Source organism: Carassius auratus, chromosome 19 (genome assembly GCF_003368295.1).
Source record: "Carassius auratus strain Wakin chromosome 19, ASM336829v1, whole genome shotgun sequence".
In the NCBI taxonomy this organism is placed as follows: Eukaryota; Metazoa; Chordata; class Actinopteri; order Cypriniformes; family Cyprinidae; genus Carassius; species Carassius auratus.
The window spans coordinates 11836032-11853361 of NC_039261.1; the positions used below are offsets into that span (position 1 = coordinate 11836032).

A 17330-nucleotide genomic window follows, 5' to 3' on the forward strand; every position below is an offset into this window, starting at 1 on the left:
TTCTCTGAGGTCCCCTTATAATTTTTGCATCAGAAAATATTTATTTTTTACATTTTTTATAGAAATATCAAGATTCTCTGTCATGCTGGTTTTACTATTTTGCAAGTTGTCTGAGCATTACAGCCAAACTAATAGATAGTTCGTAGATAGGCCAAAGTGGGCAAAGAAACAAATCTTTGTCATTATTTTTGTCTTATTTATCAAAAAAAATAAGAACAAAGACACAAATTACAACTACCCATAATATATAAATAAAACAAATAGTGCTTTATTCACAGGCCCAATAGGTGTATTTAGCAGGGGCATTCAATAAACTGAATGAAAAAATAAAAAAAAATAAAACACTAGCATACTCTGTATGTCACGCTATTGCAGAAATGGCATTCAGAGCTGGAGGAGCAGGATCACATATTCAACAGTCTGAGTTTAGAGGTCCAGCAGGCTAGAGAGGTCGGAAACCAGCTCAACCAGCTGCACCCTGACCGCAGCCCAGAACTGGACCGCTACCAGGAGAAAGCACAACAGCTCACAGAGAGGTGGAGCGGAGTGCGCAGGCAAATGGAGACACGGTGAGTTGTTTCAAAGTCAAACTACCGATATTTTCTGTAATATTCCAGATTATAACAGAAATCATAATGTCCTACAGGCGAGCAGATCTGGAGATGCTGGGTTCGGCGCTGCAGCAGTACAGAGAAGGCCACTCCTCTCTCATCCGCTGGATAGAGGAGACCACCGATAAACAGGAGAACACACAACCCGAGCAGACGGACAGCAGAGCTTTGTCAGAGCAGCTCGCACAGCAAACGGTAAGAGGCCACACTTATATTGATGAATACTTCCACGTGTTGTAAAACAGATGAGTGTTTGATTCAGTATCTGTTCTTCTGTAGGCCTTGGTGGCTGAGATTGAACAGAACCAGGTCAAACTGGATGAATGCCAGACGTACTCTAAACAGTACTGCGCTGCTGTTAAGGTAAGCACTCTGTCAAAGTGACTAGTGTCGGCTACTGCTTACTGCTAGTCATTATGGAGAAATGGAAACACAAACACTTGCTACACAATTTTTTTTTCTTTTCTTTCTTCTATGTTATGCACTAGGACTATGAACTCCAGCTTATGACGTTCCGAGCTTTTGTTGAATCAACCCAAAAGTCTCCTGTGAAAAGGAGGAGGATGCACTCTTCATCTGATGTCATTACACATGAGGTGCATGCAGAAAAACCCGGCTCATATGACATTCATTTGATATATTTATAAAATATTAGTTTGCATCTTGACTTCGGATGCTTTAATCTAGGTTTTCTACTGTGTCTTAGTTTATGGATTTACGCACGCGCTACACAGCTCTGGTTACACTGACAACACAACATGTCAAGTATATCAGTGATGCACTGCGGCGACTAGAGGAGGAAGAGGTATGTTATGGTTTTCTAAGCCTCCTACTTTAAGTATTTTTTAACCTACTGTACACAAGTATTTGCATAATAAGGACAACAATCAGATTTCATCATAAAATGTATGCTTAATGAAAATGTTTCCGCTTTATGGTACAGAAAGAGGTGGAAGAAGAAAGGCAGGCACGAGTGGGCCAGGTCTCAGAGCTGCTCGGCTGGGTCAAGGGCCTACAGGAGCGTGCTGGCAGATCTGCCGAGCCATCACTTGCTGCACAGCAGGTACATTTCAAGTGTTGTCTATTAGAATATGACCTATTTTTAAATGCTCAACAGACAGTAGTGTATCAGTCAACACCGAGTAGATTGGTTGTGTTAAGTGCATTTGAAAATACTGTATCTGTCTAACTTCTAGGCTATTAGTGAGCAGCTAGCAGCTAAAAAGGAGGAAGTTGCTGAAGCTATCAGGAGCACCCAAGTCTTCCTGATGTCAAAACAGGCCAGCAAGTGAGTTTGCAATATACGACCTTCATCAGCGGTTCTCAGACTCTCCATACCAAGTGCTGCCAAGTCAGATCACTCAATGTCAAAGCATTTATTCCAGTTCATTCTGCAACAACTAAAAAAAAGTATTAATATTTACAGTAACCCCGGGCCACTTGAGGTTGTTTTGTATACAATAGTTTAAGAACAACTGCACTACATCCATGAAAATGTTAAATATGCATGCACTTACTTAAACACAAATGCATACATTGTTATTAATGAAGCACATTTATCTGTAGGCTGTCTCCTGAAGAGCGCGCGCAGGTGGTCTCCCAGCTGGATGAGCTGACGGCCACCTACACTCAATTGTGTGACAGTTCTGCCGCACAGTTGCAACAACTGGAGGAGCAGCTGGCCAAAGAGGAGAAGCGCAAGGTAGAGTTAGAGGAGCAAGAGAAAGTCAACAGTGGCAGAAGTGTTCAACTTTGCCAAAGCGTGCTTCAACAGCAAAAAGCCTGTCTTGAAATGCTTCTGAGTTATATTGCTTTGAACAGCTGTCTTCGTTACGGTCAAGCATCGTCAGTGTGCTAGAGATTTGCTACAGCAGTGTGTATGCGTGAGCTACAGCGAGTGAATCATTTTTGTGTCTTTTTTTATGTTGCCTGTCACGTGTGGTTTAACATTCATCACCACGTTCATACATCTCACAGACATCGTCTTATTTAACAGTTATAAAAAATTAATAGCATGGTGTGAAAACTAAATCATTCCTATTTTCTACAATATGCCTGATATCATGTCATCAACATCATCCTTATTGTCATTATTAATCGAGCACATCTGCTTAAACGCAACTCATCGGCTCATTAGAGTAGAATAGTGTGACTTTTTTGCATCAGAAACTGCTTCTTTAGCCACTTTAGTGTCCATCAAAGCCCATTTGAGCTCATTTCATTTAAATAAGGCACATATAAACATATAAATGTAAAGGCATACTTGTCATTGCATTCATATTGTTTAGTTGTCACATTTGGTCACGAACATTGTGTAGAACTGTGCACCCATACATACATCAGCATTATGTAGTGGTTACTGTGTGAAGAATGCTATGTTTGTGTTTGAATGGCTAAAAGGTAAAGATATAAACAAGATCGATTCATAAGAAAGCAATCGTTCAAATATTTTTCCTAGGGATATTGGTATAGACTGAGCGCAAAAAGCCAGCTATGCACCTCACTCTTTGAGCATGATGTGTCCAGATCACAGCTATGTTTGTTTGTGTGTTTGTATGTGTGATATTGTCTGTTTTGAGTCCATGTCTTTAATACTTTAATTCTTTGTGAAATTTAATGAGCATTTTGCTTCAAAATCACTAACAGCTGCACGGAGAAAATGTAAGACATCTCAGGACTGGGTGTGAGAATAAAATGTGTTAATAGGAACGCAGGACTATCCTTAGTTGACTAGTAACTTGAACTTGAATTGAATTGAACTAGTAATAAGAATTCATATATGCCAGCCAAGATCTTCACACATTCATGGGTAAGTCTAAAAACAAATATTTAGAAAAACTCAGTGTATGAAATTCAGTAATAGAGGTATGAAAATGTAGATAGTCAGTCCCGGGCAGCATATCAGGCAGCTGGAGTGTGGCATGCAGATCGCTAACATCCGGCTTCTCACCCTATCGCGCCTCAAATCGCCGAACCCTCGGCCTGTCAGTGTGTGTGCGTCTAAGGACCACCTCACACGGTAAGTAGTGCTTGCTTTCTCTTACCGTTGCTTTCTTTCTGACCTAGCAATATATTCTCAAGATCCCTTTTCCCTTTTCTTTGGCCTTTTTCTCTTTTCTTTGGTGTAGTTTAAATGTTCAGTTTGTGCATTTTTGCTTTTTTTCACATTGCAGTGCTGTGCTGCCAATTGTCTTTTGCATGTTCAAAATGTAATGTTTTTAATGATGAAACTTGATATCTGTGTTCTTTTGTGAATAAATAAATGCATGAATGTTAGTATCAAGATGATTGCTTTTTATGCTGATTTAATTTTCTTCAGCTATGGTGGTGGGCAGTTTTCTCTTTCCCTCCAAAATTAAACTGTGAATAAAAATACACTGCAAATTCAAATAAGAAGCATTTTTAAAATGTATGATTATTTTTATTTCCATAGGGCCAAGAGATCATCGCTGGAGTAATTGACCTTGGCACCATGGAAACCTTTCCAGTTTTCCAGGCAGCACAGCGTGGCCTCATAGATCAAGATACCTGCTTTGTACTGTTGGAGGCACAGGTCGTCATGGGTGGTCTATTCCAGCCTGACTCCCCTGATAAACTGTCATTAGATAAGAGTCTTTCCAGTGGTTTGATTGATCAACATACCTACCAATCACTGAAAGAGTTAGAGACTGCCCTTAGTCTTGTCAACACAGTAAAATTTGCAGAGGGTCAGGAATTACCTGTAGCCACTGCTGTGAAAGAAGGTGTCATAAAGGAGCTGATGGGGCTCCGTATACTTGAGCTGCAGATAAGCACTGGGAGCCTGAAGGCTGGTTCCAGTGGAGAAATAGTCAGCATGGATAATGCAAGGGAGAGGGGATTGTTATCCCCTGATCTTTGCCAAAAGCTACAATCCTGTCTTCACCGGCGAGAACTTATTGATCCAAACACAGCAGAAAAACTAAGTCTGGTTGACTTTCAAAAGCGATGTGTTCTCAACCAGAAGGGTCTGTGTTTATTTCCAGTTAAACAGAAGCCAGGAGGAACTGTCTGCTTATGCTCTGGCAGAAAGGTGGGAATATTCCGAGCTGTTCAAGAGGGGCTTATCGATCGGCATGTCACAGTTCGACTTCTGGAGGCTCAGTTGTTTGCTGGGGGTATCTCAGACCCCCGCTCAGGACACAGATTGACTGTTAATGAGGCTGTCCTGCATGGCCTGATGGATCAGGACTTGGCCTGCACCCTCATGACACGACAGCTACAAACAGGAGGAATAATAGATCCTGTCAGTGGGGAGCGTCTAGAGTTGGATGAGGCCATAAAACGAGACCTTCTCTCTCCTCGCATAGCCTTGCATGTTCTGGAATCTCTCCAGGCCTTTACGGCAGTAATGTGGCCAGAATCAGGCGAGCTGCTTCCTGTAAGCGAGGCACTTCAGCAGGGTGTTGTCAGTAGAGAGCTTGCTGCAAAAGCCTTGAGAAAACGCCATTCTGTTGGTGCGGTATATCTGCCTGAGACTGGACAGGTGGTCCCTCTCCGTCAAGCTGAGAAGATACTTAAGCCACAGGCAGTGGAGATCCTAAAACACATCCAGGTTCCAGATGTCCTTCCCCATGTGTCTCCCTCAAGTTCCTCATACATAAAGCGATTAAGTTCTGGATCTGCGTATTCTTCATCACCCCTTGCCTCACATGCAGATATCAATTATGACTTTCCCATCATGGAGGAAAGCAGGTCAGAAGAGCAGGTTCAAAACCAACTTCTCAGTCAAGTGATGACACACAGCTACATTAATGCTCACTCAGGAGAACGCCTAGTCTTACTAGAACCAGAATTGGTAGAACTAATATGTAGAAATGTCAAAACTGCAAACGTTGCCAGACCAGTTAGAGTTATGCTGGACAGCAAAGCTATGAGTGGGATTGAAGAGGAAAAAAATGAAGAACTCAAAATTTCACAACAGGAAATTGCCTGCAGGGACTCATATATGGAAGAGACTGTAGGAATGACAGGGGAAAAACTTGCACCCTTGATGATCACCAACAGAACCTTTAAAGAGCCTTTGCATAAAGTCGTTGTGCAAAAGAAGGTTCTATCATCAGAAGAGTATGAACAACACAAGATAAAAGATAAAATTGCTGGCAAGATAACTGATAAAGGAGAGGTAGTAGAAATAACAGAAGATCTAGCACCATTGACGGAAACAAACATTACAGAGCTTTCAAATAAACAGATTCAACAAGAAAAGGTTTTGTCATCAAGAGACTATGTAGAACCCAAGATTAAAAAAGATGACACTGACAGCAGAAATACTGACATGGGTAGGACTATAGAAGGAGCAGGGGAAGAACTTGCATGCTTGACAGGCATTGTCCGAACTTCTATAGATCCTTTACATGCAGAGGTTTGGCAAGATACATTTCTATCATCAAGAGAATGTGAAGAACCCAAGATTAAAAAAGATGAAATTGAGAGCAATAACACTAATGTGGGTGAAAGTATCAAACTGGCAGAGAAAGATTTTATAGTGCCTTCACATAAAGAGAACTTGCAGGAGAAAGTTCATTCACCAGGAAGACATGAATCACCCAAGCTTTTGAAAGGTAAAATTGCCTGGACAAACACTGACACAGGTGAGACAGTAGAAAGAGCAGAGGAAGATCTTGCACCCTTGACAGGCACAGAAGAATCTTTTATGGAGCCTTCACGTGCAGTTTGGCAAGAGAAAGTTCTGTCATCAGGAGAATGTGATGAATCTATAATTTTAAAGGGTAAAATTGCCTGGACAAACACTGATATAGGCGAGACAGTAGAAAGAGCAGAGGAAGATCTTGCCCCCTTGACAGGCACAGCTAGAGATTTGACAGTGCCATTACATAAAGAGAACTTACAAGAGAAAGTTCTGTCATCAGGACAATATAAAGAACCCAAGATTAAAAAAGATAAAACCTCCAGCAAGGAGACTAACATAGTTGAGACAAAAGAAAGACCAGAGGAAGAAGCTGCAGCTTTAACAGGCTCAGAAATAACCTTTATAGAGCCTACATGTGAAGTTGTTTGGCAAGAGAAAGTTCTGTCATCAGGAGAATATGAAGAACCCATTATTAAAGGTAAAATTGCCTACAAGATCACTGGTATGGGTGAGATGAGAGAAAGAGCAGAGGAAGATGTTGCTCCCTTGACAGATGCAGGCATTGCTTTTATAGAGCCATTAAATAAAGACAATTTACAAGAGAAAGTTCTTTCATCAGGACAACCCAAGATTAAAAAAGATGAAACTGTCAGCAAGAAGACTGTCATAGGTGAGACAAAAGAAAGACCAGAGGAAGATATTGCAGCTTTAACAGGCACAGAAATAACCTTCATAGAGCCTACACATGAAGCTGTTTGGCATGAGAAAGTTCTGTCATCAGGAAAATATGAAGAACCTACGATAATGAAAGGTAAAATTGCCTACAAGATTACTGGTATGGGTGAGATGATAGAAAAAGCAGAGGGAGATCTTTCACCCTTAACAGGCACAGAAGAATCTTTTATGGAGCCTTCACATGTAGTTCGTCAAGAGAAAGTTCTGTCATCAGGAGAATGTGATGAATCTGAAAATAAAAAAGATGAAATTGACAGGAAGAACACTGAAATGGGTGAGACTAAAGTAAGAGCAGAGGAAGATATTCCACTCTTGACAGTCTCAGAAAGAACCCTTAAGGAACCTTCACAAGAAGAGTACTGGCAAAAGAATGTTCTGTCATCGCTACAATATGAAGAACCCAAGATTAATATAAGTAAAATTGCCAGCAAGAAGACTGATATGGGTGAAACTGTAGAAAGGACAGAGGAGTATCTTGCACCCTCAACAGGGAAAAGCCTCAACTTAACAGTGCCTTTTCAAACAAGCTCAACCCTACCAAAGACTATATCAGATATTGGGGCACCCTCTCAAAATCTATTTATAGACTCAACATTAAATGAATCTAAAAATAAGCAAATACTTGACCTGGAACAGTTGGGGTATAATAGTGGGGTACCAGAACAAAAGGGCGAAATCAGTGCATGTACTTCAAATCAAGATACTGTAAATATAAGACAATATGATGAGCTAAATGTCAATCCAGATGAAGCCAAGACAGCAAAGCAGTCAGATGAACTGAAGAAAATCATTGAACAAAAGGAAAATAAAATTATATTTGAACAACCTGGTAAAGATAAGAAATTATACCCTTCAGAAAATACTTTGTCAGTGGAACTAAGTACTGATGATGTGAAGCTTGAGAGTATGGCTTTGGAACTGCAACAAAGGGGTTTTGTAACTGTAGGTGGTCAAAAAGTCCTTCTGGATGAAGCTGTGGATCAGGGTTTGCTTCCAGGGCACACTGCTATTAAGCTTATGGAAAAAGCTGGTCTCTTTGGTGGTTTTCTGGATATTAATGCCTGTAAGTCACTTAGTGTTGAGGATGTGATGCAAGAAGGCATGTTGGATGAGGACCTGATGGCCAGTGTGCTCCATTCAGAAAAGATTTTAGCCGGTGTGATTGATGTGGAGCATGGGCGGTACTGTTCAATAAAGGATGCTGCTGAGGCAGGCCTGTTGGACTCCGATACGGCTGCTCATCTCCTTGAAGCCCAGGTTGTGTCAGGGGGAATAGTTGACCTACGAAGAGACAAGAAGTTATCAGTTACCCTTGCAGCCAACCTTGGACTGATTGAAGAGGGTAGAAAGGAGAAGCTTCTTGCACTGGAAAAGTCATGCCGGGGAAAATGTTCAGATCCAAATGCTGTGCAAACCAAGTTGGCACTACAGTTACAAATGAAAGGAGTGGTGGACCCAAAATCCAAAAAGCCTGTCCCTCTGGAACAAGCCCTTAAAACTGGGTTAATTGGACAGGATGAGGCTCAGACGATTCTATGCCAGCAGGTTGCAGAAGGTGGCATTGTGCATCCTGGCTCTGGAGTTCGCCTTGCTGTTGTTGATGCTCTGCAACTGGGTCTCATAGATCACACAGTTGCTGCAAAGTTGATGGAACTTGAAAAGGCATTCAAAGGCCAAGAACAAAGTAGTTTGGATCAAAATACTTCACTTCTTCAGGCTTCTACAGGTTCTATTTATGATGATGCATCAAAAAGCAGGATTACTCTGAGTGAGGCTGTTTCTAAGGGCCTCCTAGGTGAAGAAACAGCAAATAAAGCTATGGACTCATCCAATGTGAAAAGTGGATTGTTGGATCCTCATAGAGCTTGTATTGTGTCCTACTCTGAGCTGATAAACCAGGGTAAAATTGACGTTGAGAAACGACAGAGATTCCTTGAAGTGAGACCTTTCAGGGGAGTTGTGCATAAACAAACTGATGAAATGATGACCCTACCACAGGCAATTAAGGCAGGCCAAATAGATCCCATACCAGCAGTGAGAGTATTGCAGAGTCAAGCAGATACAGGGGGTATCATTAACATATACAGTGGAGAGCGTTTGGCTCTTCCAGAGGCTATAAATAAAGGCCTAGTTGACAAAGACATGGCTAAATGTATTGCTAAAAATCAACTCTCAAAGGGGGGGTTGCTCAATCCAGCAAGTGGACAAAAGGTCTCCAGCATTACTGAGGCGATTGAATATGGGCTTATTTCTACTGAAATGGCTGCAGAACTTCAACACAGTATGGGCCTTGTTGATGTGCGTGAGAAAAGTTTTAAAATATCAGCTTCCTCAATGACAGGAACTTCTAGTTCTTTTGTTCCTGAGATGATATCTGAGCATGTCAGTCCTAATGAAATGTCACTTGAGAAAGGTCTGTTGAGTATACCATCACCACCATCATCATATCGTACAGAGGCTGAAATAAAAGATGCAGATCTTCATAAAAAAGAGGAACGTGAATCTTTTGACATCTGTCGTGATTTAGAAAGTATGGAACAATTTGTTGATGCCGTGACGCAGGACGGCAATGATACATCATTGAAGGTTCTGACAGAATTTACCTTGAAAGCTGAAAAAAGACTTCAGCAGGCCATTAAAGAAATAAAGCCCACAGAAAGAGAACATTTCATATCTCAGCCAATCCAAAGCCCTGATCGACCCGAAGAGATGTCTGATTTCAAATATCAAAAGGTGGAAGATAAGAACTCAACAACTTTACTTGACCACACCCCAGGGACGGAAATCAAGAGACAGAGAGTCAGTGTATCTGCAGTTACTACTGCCATTTTATCAGAAAGCAGTGATAACAGCAAAGAGAAAGTCCCATCTACCGAGCAAACAATAGGAGAGACAGGGATCCAAAGGCAGACAGTAAGTAAATCTGCAATCTCTGAAGTCAGTTTATCAGATGCTAATGATGCCTTGCAAAAAAAGGAACAAACCCCATTTATAGAGCAAATAGAGGGGCATAGTTTCAAGTGTGAAGCAGATCAGTCTGTGTCCAAACCAGAGAAAATCAAGGACAGCCAAGAGACTGGATTGGATCCTAATGCTTCTACAACCACAAGGTCAGTTAAAGTATCAGGAAAGAAGAAAGGCAGAGGAAAAAGTGACAAGCAAGCTAAAATGGAAAGTGATGTAAAGCTACAAGTTTCAGAAACCTCAGCCAGAATTTCACCTTTAGAAAAAGCAGAGGTTGATGGACAAAGTGGCTTTACCACTAAACAAAAGCGTATTATGAAAGACGACAAAGAAAAGGTGGTTGAAGTACAGCAATCAGAAACAACCCATGGAAGTGGTAGCACTGCACCTTTGACAGGGAGTGAGAAGACTGTGCAAGGCAAAGATTTGGAAATGGGGGTGGATAGAACTGCTAAAGAAACGGAGACCCCCAAATGTGAGTCTGATCATGAAACCAATGAAAAACAAAAAGAGAAGACACAGAACAGTGTCACGACTTGCATGGCAAAAACAGACCAGAGTCAGGAAGCTGTTGTGGTCTCTAAGGACCTTGGCACTGAGGTATCAGAAAAGAAGAGAAAGAAGAAAAGCAAAAGTAAAAAATTTAAGCAAGTGTGTGTTGTTGAAACAGAAGTTGTAGAGAAAAGAGATGATGAGACTGAGCAAGAGCAAAAGACAGCAATCCATGAGGTTCAACCTCAAAGCAATCAATCAGATGAGAAAGAAAGTATGAAGAAACTTGAGAAAGCCAGTCAGGCAATGGCACAGAAGGAAATACTTTTAATGAAAGCTAAGGAAAGCATTCTTAGGAAGGTGTTTGAGCGAGGAGTGAGTGAAAAACAAGCTGCTGAAGAATTAGAAGCGATGCGTCAAGTAGCCAGTATTGGAGAATACCGCATTACCACCCAAGAAGAAACTGTTGTAGAGAAGACAAGCACTAAGCCTCCTCAAAGTAAGAAGAAAGACAACAAACCACACCAGACGAGGCAAGAAATTAATGAAAGTGTTGAAAAGTCAGTGCCAAACATTGCAGAGAATCCTTTAGCTGGGTCTGATATTGATCCATACTTCTCAGCTAAAGCACAGCTTCAAAACCCAGAAGAAGATGTGCATGACAATCTTACAAACACAGGATTAAGTGGAGATGATATGAATCAGAATATTCCATGTATGAAAACATCTGATGACATTGTGGACATAAACCAGAAAGAACAGGCTCTAATCCAGAATTTAGAAGGGGAAACCAAAGAAAAAACAGCAGAAGAACACGGCATTGAACAGTTATATACAGATGAAAAGTTGATAGACCCTATGATTGAAGTGACCTTGCCATCAAGCACTGCAGTGACTGACAGCCATGAAATTGCAAAATCAGTACCCCTCAAATGTGTCTTCGACGTCCCAGTGAAGAAGGACTCCAAAGCACTTCTATCAAGTGAAGTGTGTATTCCTTTACAAAATACCAAAACAGCAGTGAAAGAGGCAAGCAGTGAAGTTCATCAAGAAAGAATCGGGGAGCCCCCTTTCAGTGATTATGAGACCACAGATGCACCTTCAATCCAAAAATGTAAAGTTTCTGGTCTACCCCTTATGGAGGTGATCTCGGAGTCTGATACCAAACAGAAAGAACAGGTGGAAGAATATGCAGAGGCTTTAGTGGAAAGGCAGCCTGGAGCTATTCCAATAAGCAAAGACAATACAAGAGTTAGCAAGGTAAACAGTAGTTCTGAAGAACTTTCTTGAGGTTTTTCTATATTGTTTACTGCAAATCTATTCTTTTTAATCTTTTCCTTTTCTTTTCAGTCCTCACTTGCTCGCCAAGAGTGCTTAGAACATGACCAACAGATCGTGTCCTTGCTTTCCATGGTGAGACACATTGAGGTCCGCCTAAAACAGCAGCAGCAGCACCAACAGTCCGTTGGTAGAAGTCTCTCCACACTTGATGACATAATCAAACAGACAGAGGTAAAGAGATTTGTATTACAGCAAATGTATGATATGTAGCAAATTTAACAGGTTCTTTAAGCTTACACATGCTGCTTTTTCCTTTAATTCTCTTTTCAGATGCTTTTTTTGGAAATTAGTGACCTGGAACCAGAAGTGCACAAGAAGACTGAAGCAGCCACCCAGCTGCTGGAGTCTTGCCCTCAGGATGTTCCACCTCAGCTGCTTATAGCCCTGGAAAAAGATGGGCGAAGCTTAACTCGGGCTTATAATGCAGCCAGAGAGCTTGCCCAGAATACTTTGCAGGGGTTACGAGAACAACGTGATGCACAAAATGTAATAAAAATTCCTATGATGTTTAGTTTGGAGAGTTTGTTTTTCATGACCAAAAAGTATCTTTTAAATATCTTTGTATGACATATATGTTTTATAGAAAGCTGTAAGCTGTCAGCTGAAATCTTTACAAGAGAAAGTTGACAAACTTCTTAGCTGGCTTAAGGATACTGAGATGCAAATGCAGGAAGAAACAGGGGTAGATGGACAAACGGTGGCCGAGATCACTCGTAAGCAACAGTTGTGCAAGGTAAGACATCAATTTATATTTGCATTTGTAGTTACAGTGATGGGATCTTTTTCAAAGTCATTCTTTTTTTCCCCCTTACAGATGTTGCAGAACTCCCTCGCTGCCCGATCTAATGAAGTCAGCAGTGTGGCATTCAATATTCAAGTGTTTATCTCTGAGCATGCTCAGGACCTGTTGCCTGATCAGAGCAGGCATCTCCTTGGACAACTGGAGCAGTTACAGAAAGTCTTTCACCAGGCTGTTGGTCTCAATCATGCCAGGGCAGAGGCACTATCAGCCCAGCAGGCAAGAGAGAACGAACGAATGAGGAAAGAACAGGAAGAAAAAGAAGAGAAAATGGAAAAAGAGAAACAAACTACAAGGGATAGAGAGGTTTGCAAACAGAAGAATAAATGCTTGTGCTGCCAAATTATAAACAAGAATATTACAATTTGCTTTCGACAGACTCAAATTCATTCAACTGAAATAAAAGAAAGCTTCTAATGCATTAAGAACACAACATTTGTGGTAACAGTTGACCACACTACTGATGCATGCATGAATACTTATTAGCACGAATGCTGCATTTAAAAAAAAATGAAAATAATGTTCACATGCATGTAACCATCAGTATGGTCTACTACTTCAGTTCATTTTACAGCACTATAATAATGCTGATCTGTTGTTTCAGTAATGCTTCTGCAGGACTCAACAATAACGACTTTTGTCTGCTGGCCAAGTCAAGCCATAGTTTAGATTTTAGTTGTCTTACGCAAAAGTCTAATGCCTAAAACAATTTTTTTAAAAATAAATACATTTCTATATGATGTTTATTTAGAAATTAAAACAAAAGCTCATGAATGTTATCCAGCTAGATAACATTACCTTAAATCAATAGAATTCCTTATTGTTGAGCTCTCTTCTCTTGCCACCTGCATTTTTAAACTTGAGTATGCTAGCTGCATTGATGAACATAACGTGTGTATTAACCTGTCTGCCTTGCTCTTACAGATTGCCACTGAAGACACATTTGGAAAGCACTAAAGATTTAAATGTAGCCTCACTTTATAGCTTGCTTGTTTTTTAACCTTTCTTTTTAGTAAAAGAAGAAAATATCTAGCTGAGTTTTATCATTTGTCCTAAGGTCTTTGTATGTCATGTTTCTGCTTTACTGGCCTGTGTTTTTTTTGTTTTCGTATTTGTGCTTTGTGTGATGAATTTGGACACATCATGCTCAACCAGTGTATGTTTTTTACTTTGTGTGAAATCTGGCAAGTAAGAGTTTGGTGGGGAAAAATGATTAATATGATGAAGTTTAAGAGAATTAAGATTATGATTGATCAAATGCATCTTTATCACTGTTTCTTCCTCCTTTCTTACCATGGATGTAGGTTGTGCAGCAGAAGAAGGCAGAATGCTCTCAAAAACTGGAGAATCTCTCAATGTGGTTGGCTGGTGCTGCCAGCCTCCTGGCCAATCAGATAGTTGGAACCGAGTCAGATGATGTGAATGAGTTACAGCAGAAGCAAAGAGAGCTTAAGGTGCGATAAAGAAACACATCTGACATTTATTTAATGCAGCTTTATTACACAATGTCTTAACGAAAGACATTACTTTTAATGTTTGGTAAATTGTTGTTGTTTTTTTACCCTATAACTATAGGAGGTGGAGAAGGACCTTCAGACCAAAAGTGACTTGTTGAATGAAACTATACGCTCAGTGGAGGAGTTCCTGTCTGATCGGGGTGATAGTTTAAGTCCTGAAGAGAGGGCCAAACTACAGGGGACTCTTTCACAAATGAAAGAGCAGCACAGCTCACTTACAAACTCAGTCCGCTCTTCACTAGCTAAAGTAGACACTGCCATTGTCACAACAGTGCAGCAGAACACACAGAAAGTAAGCAGTTCATATTTCGTTCTCTTTAATTTGTCAGCATTTGTTATTCATCGTTGCATTTTCTTCTACCCAAGGCTAAAGCAGAAGAGCAGATGCAGGAGACACAGGAAAAAATAGACACACTTCTCAGAGAATTGTCATCACTGGATGACTCAAAGAGGAGGTCGCTTGGCAGCACCGTCACTGACACCCCATCATCTGGACCACCAGAGAATGCTCTGAATTCTCACAGTGACATGCTTCAGGTCAGATTCTTAAATAGATGTTGATCCTCATCAGTTTTACCAGTATGCCAACTCAGTTCAGTTTTGCATTTTGTTGATTCCACCAGACGGAGCTGCAGCAGTTACAAGCTCAACAGGCTCACCTTCAGCAGGTGGCCCAGTCTGTCCGCTCTCTCCTGGAGCAGCCCGACTCCAGTGTGCCACCAGAGAAGAAGGAACGCTTACGGGCAAAACTAGACCAACTACAGAGTCAGCATCAGGAGCGCCTTCAGAACTGTCAGGACCGGCTCAGGCGGACAGATGCCCTCAGAGATGAGTTTGCCAAGTTTGTGCAGGAGCATGGGAACCTGGAGACTTGGTTGGATCAGAGTCAACAAGAACTACGTACACTCGGGGAAGGGGAAACTGATGCAAAGGGTCTACAAGACAGGATAGAGGAGCACAAAAAGGTATCAAAATATGGTGTTGTCTAACATAATACATTTACTCCGTGGAGAAAATAAAATACTTAGAATTTGTTTCTCTGTGTTACACAGCTTGCAGAAGATGTCATCTGTCACAAAGCTGATCTACGCTTTGTGACAATCTCTGGGCAGAAGGTCCTGGATTCGATCCAGGGGGCCTTGGAGAAGGTGGGCAGTACGGATCCAGCTTTGGAGGAAACCAGACACCTAGTGAGTGGCAAGCTCCAAGATGCCACACAGCGCTACAGTTCATTACACAGCAAGGTGGGTACAAAACAGCTTGGTTTTCTTTCAGTCAGCAATGGGCTGAAGACATACTGATTCCTGTGTGTTCATTCTTTCAGTCCTCAGAACTTGGCACCCGTCTCTCAGGTCTCCTGGAGCGATTCCAACACTACCAAGATGAGGCTGGTTCTTTAGGATCCTGGCTGAGCACTCAGGAGCAAAATCAGACAGTATTTAAGCCCAGCGGAGAGCAAACGGACACTCAGACATTGCAGCAAACTCTCAGTACTCTACAGGTGGGATTATTAATGCTTTTCTGACTAAAATATTGGAGGAAAGCTTATAAACAACTTTACCGGATGGATAAATGAATGGAAATGATCACCTAAGCAAAATGTAGTTTACGTACTCTTAGGAATAATCATAATTAATCACCTTTTTCTTTCTTCTGCTGTCTTCTCTCAGCTGTTGCAGGATGAGTTGGCAGAGCGTTCGGTACAGCTTGAGAAGGTCAAGAGGGCAGGAAAAGAGCTGGTCAGCACTCAGGAGTCCCCAACTCTCAAAAATGCAGACATTAACAATCTTACAGGTAATTTCGTTCTCATTATCAGCAGATAACTTTGAAAGTGTGTCATTTTGTAGGTTCATTCCACCATTCAAGTGTGGACATGCACTGTCCTTGAAAACTTTTTGTTTTTGAAAGAAGTCTCTTTTGCTCACTGAGGCTGCATTTATTTGATCAAAAAAATGCAGTTAAATAATATTAATACAGTTCAAAATAACTTAATTTTTTTTTTATGTTTTATTTTTGAGATGGAAAAGTTGAATTGTGCTTGGTCATTTCAGATGCTCTGGAGAAGCGCTTTGAAACCCTGTCTAATTCAGTGTCAGTGAGAGCTGAACAGCTTCAAACCGCCGTTGCCCAATCAGTCAGCGTCCAGGAGGGGCTTAAAGCACTGCTGGCATGGTTAGATGGACTACCTTTATCACCTGGCGAAGTCCAGCCCACTGCTCAAGCAGTTCAGGATGCCCTGACACAAAATCAGGTATTTTGTTAAACGTACCATCACAGTCATCAGTATCAGACATAAAAAAAAAAAACTTTCCTTAACCTCGAATTATGTTTTCTTCACCCATGGCACTTCCCCCTCAGAAAATACGCCAGGAACTGCTTTCAAGGCAGGGCAGCGTGGATGCGACTCTGGACTCTGTGTCCAGGCTTCTGAAGTCTGCAGATGCATCGACCGCGTCTGACCTGCATGGGGCACTTCAGGACCTGAGTCAGCGCTACACAGCGGCCCAGGCCAAACAGACTGAAAGAGAGACTGAGCTGCGGGGACTTTTGCTCAAGTTGGAGAGCTTTGAGCGCCAGAGTGCAGACCTCCGGGGCTTTACGCAGAGTCGAGAAAGGGCTCTCAGCCCAGTAGGCCAACCTGACTGCAGCGTTGATGACTACAAACAGACCATAGAGGTCAGAGAATTAGGTTTTTGTTATCTTTGGCCACAGATTTACGTACTTTCTGAAAGATGACATGTTTATTGGCTGATGTCCGATTGTCATCAATTCTGTCTTTTCCATTAAAGGAGGTGAGATCAGAAATTACCCAAGAGTCAAGTCAATTAAAGTCATTTGTCGAGCTTGGTTCAGACCTAAGCAAGTCTGGGATCCTTGCCAATGCACAAAGCCTTCTGGACACAACCAAAGAGGTTTCTGAGGACTTTGCACGCTTGGAATCCAATGTCAATGAGAGGTCAGTGGAAAGAGTTGTGAAAACATTATATTAAACCAGTTTTTTTTAGAATTGTTTTTTTTTATGATTATAATTTGTATTCATATTTTGAAATATGCATTTTATTAGTTATTTTAAATAGTGTTATGTGTTTTTGTCAATTTGAATAATAGTAACTTGGGAAAGGTTTTATTTTTATTTTTTCTGTTTAGTGAAAGTAATTCTTCAACATATTTGACATTTATATTTAATTAGTTGCCATCTGATTTTTTTGTTAAGTTTATGTATATTTTTAAATCTAAAATGTATATTTGATTTAATTTCG

General features: G+C 41.1%; 1 protein-coding gene across 25 annotated transcripts in view; it reads left to right on the forward strand.

The window, feature by feature from the left end:
- LOC113119418 (microtubule-actin cross-linking factor 1-like) overlaps nt 1-17330 on the forward strand; it is a 167392-nt gene that overhangs the window by 95756 nt on the left and 54306 nt on the right. For 24 of the 25 annotated variants that reach the window (XM_026288897.1, XM_026288898.1, XM_026288900.1 and 21 more), the window contains 23 exons: nt 376-569; nt 647-806; nt 891-974; nt 1100-1207; nt 1318-1416; nt 1555-1674; nt 1808-1899; nt 2178-2313; nt 4045-11673; nt 11764-11925; nt 12025-12240; nt 12338-12487; nt 12569-12859; nt 13858-14007; nt 14129-14362; nt 14437-14607; nt 14694-15035; nt 15123-15314; nt 15395-15571; nt 15741-15864; nt 16122-16321; nt 16429-16746; nt 16860-17026. In XM_026288897.1, coding sequence (XP_026144682.1) covers nt 376-569; nt 647-806; nt 891-974; nt 1100-1207; nt 1318-1416; nt 1555-1674; nt 1808-1899; nt 2178-2313; nt 4045-11673; nt 11764-11925; nt 12025-12240; nt 12338-12487; nt 12569-12859; nt 13858-14007; nt 14129-14362; nt 14437-14607; nt 14694-15035; nt 15123-15314; nt 15395-15571; nt 15741-15864; nt 16122-16321; nt 16429-16746; nt 16860-17026 — 11516 coding nt within the window. The remainder of the gene's footprint in view (nt 1-375; nt 570-646; nt 807-890; nt 975-1099; nt 1208-1317; nt 1417-1554; nt 1675-1807; nt 1900-2177; nt 2314-4044; nt 11674-11763; nt 11926-12024; nt 12241-12337; nt 12488-12568; nt 12860-13857; nt 14008-14128; nt 14363-14436; nt 14608-14693; nt 15036-15122; nt 15315-15394; nt 15572-15740; nt 15865-16121; nt 16322-16428; nt 16747-16859; nt 17027-17330) is intronic. The other variant, XM_026288905.1, reaches the window with a different exon arrangement.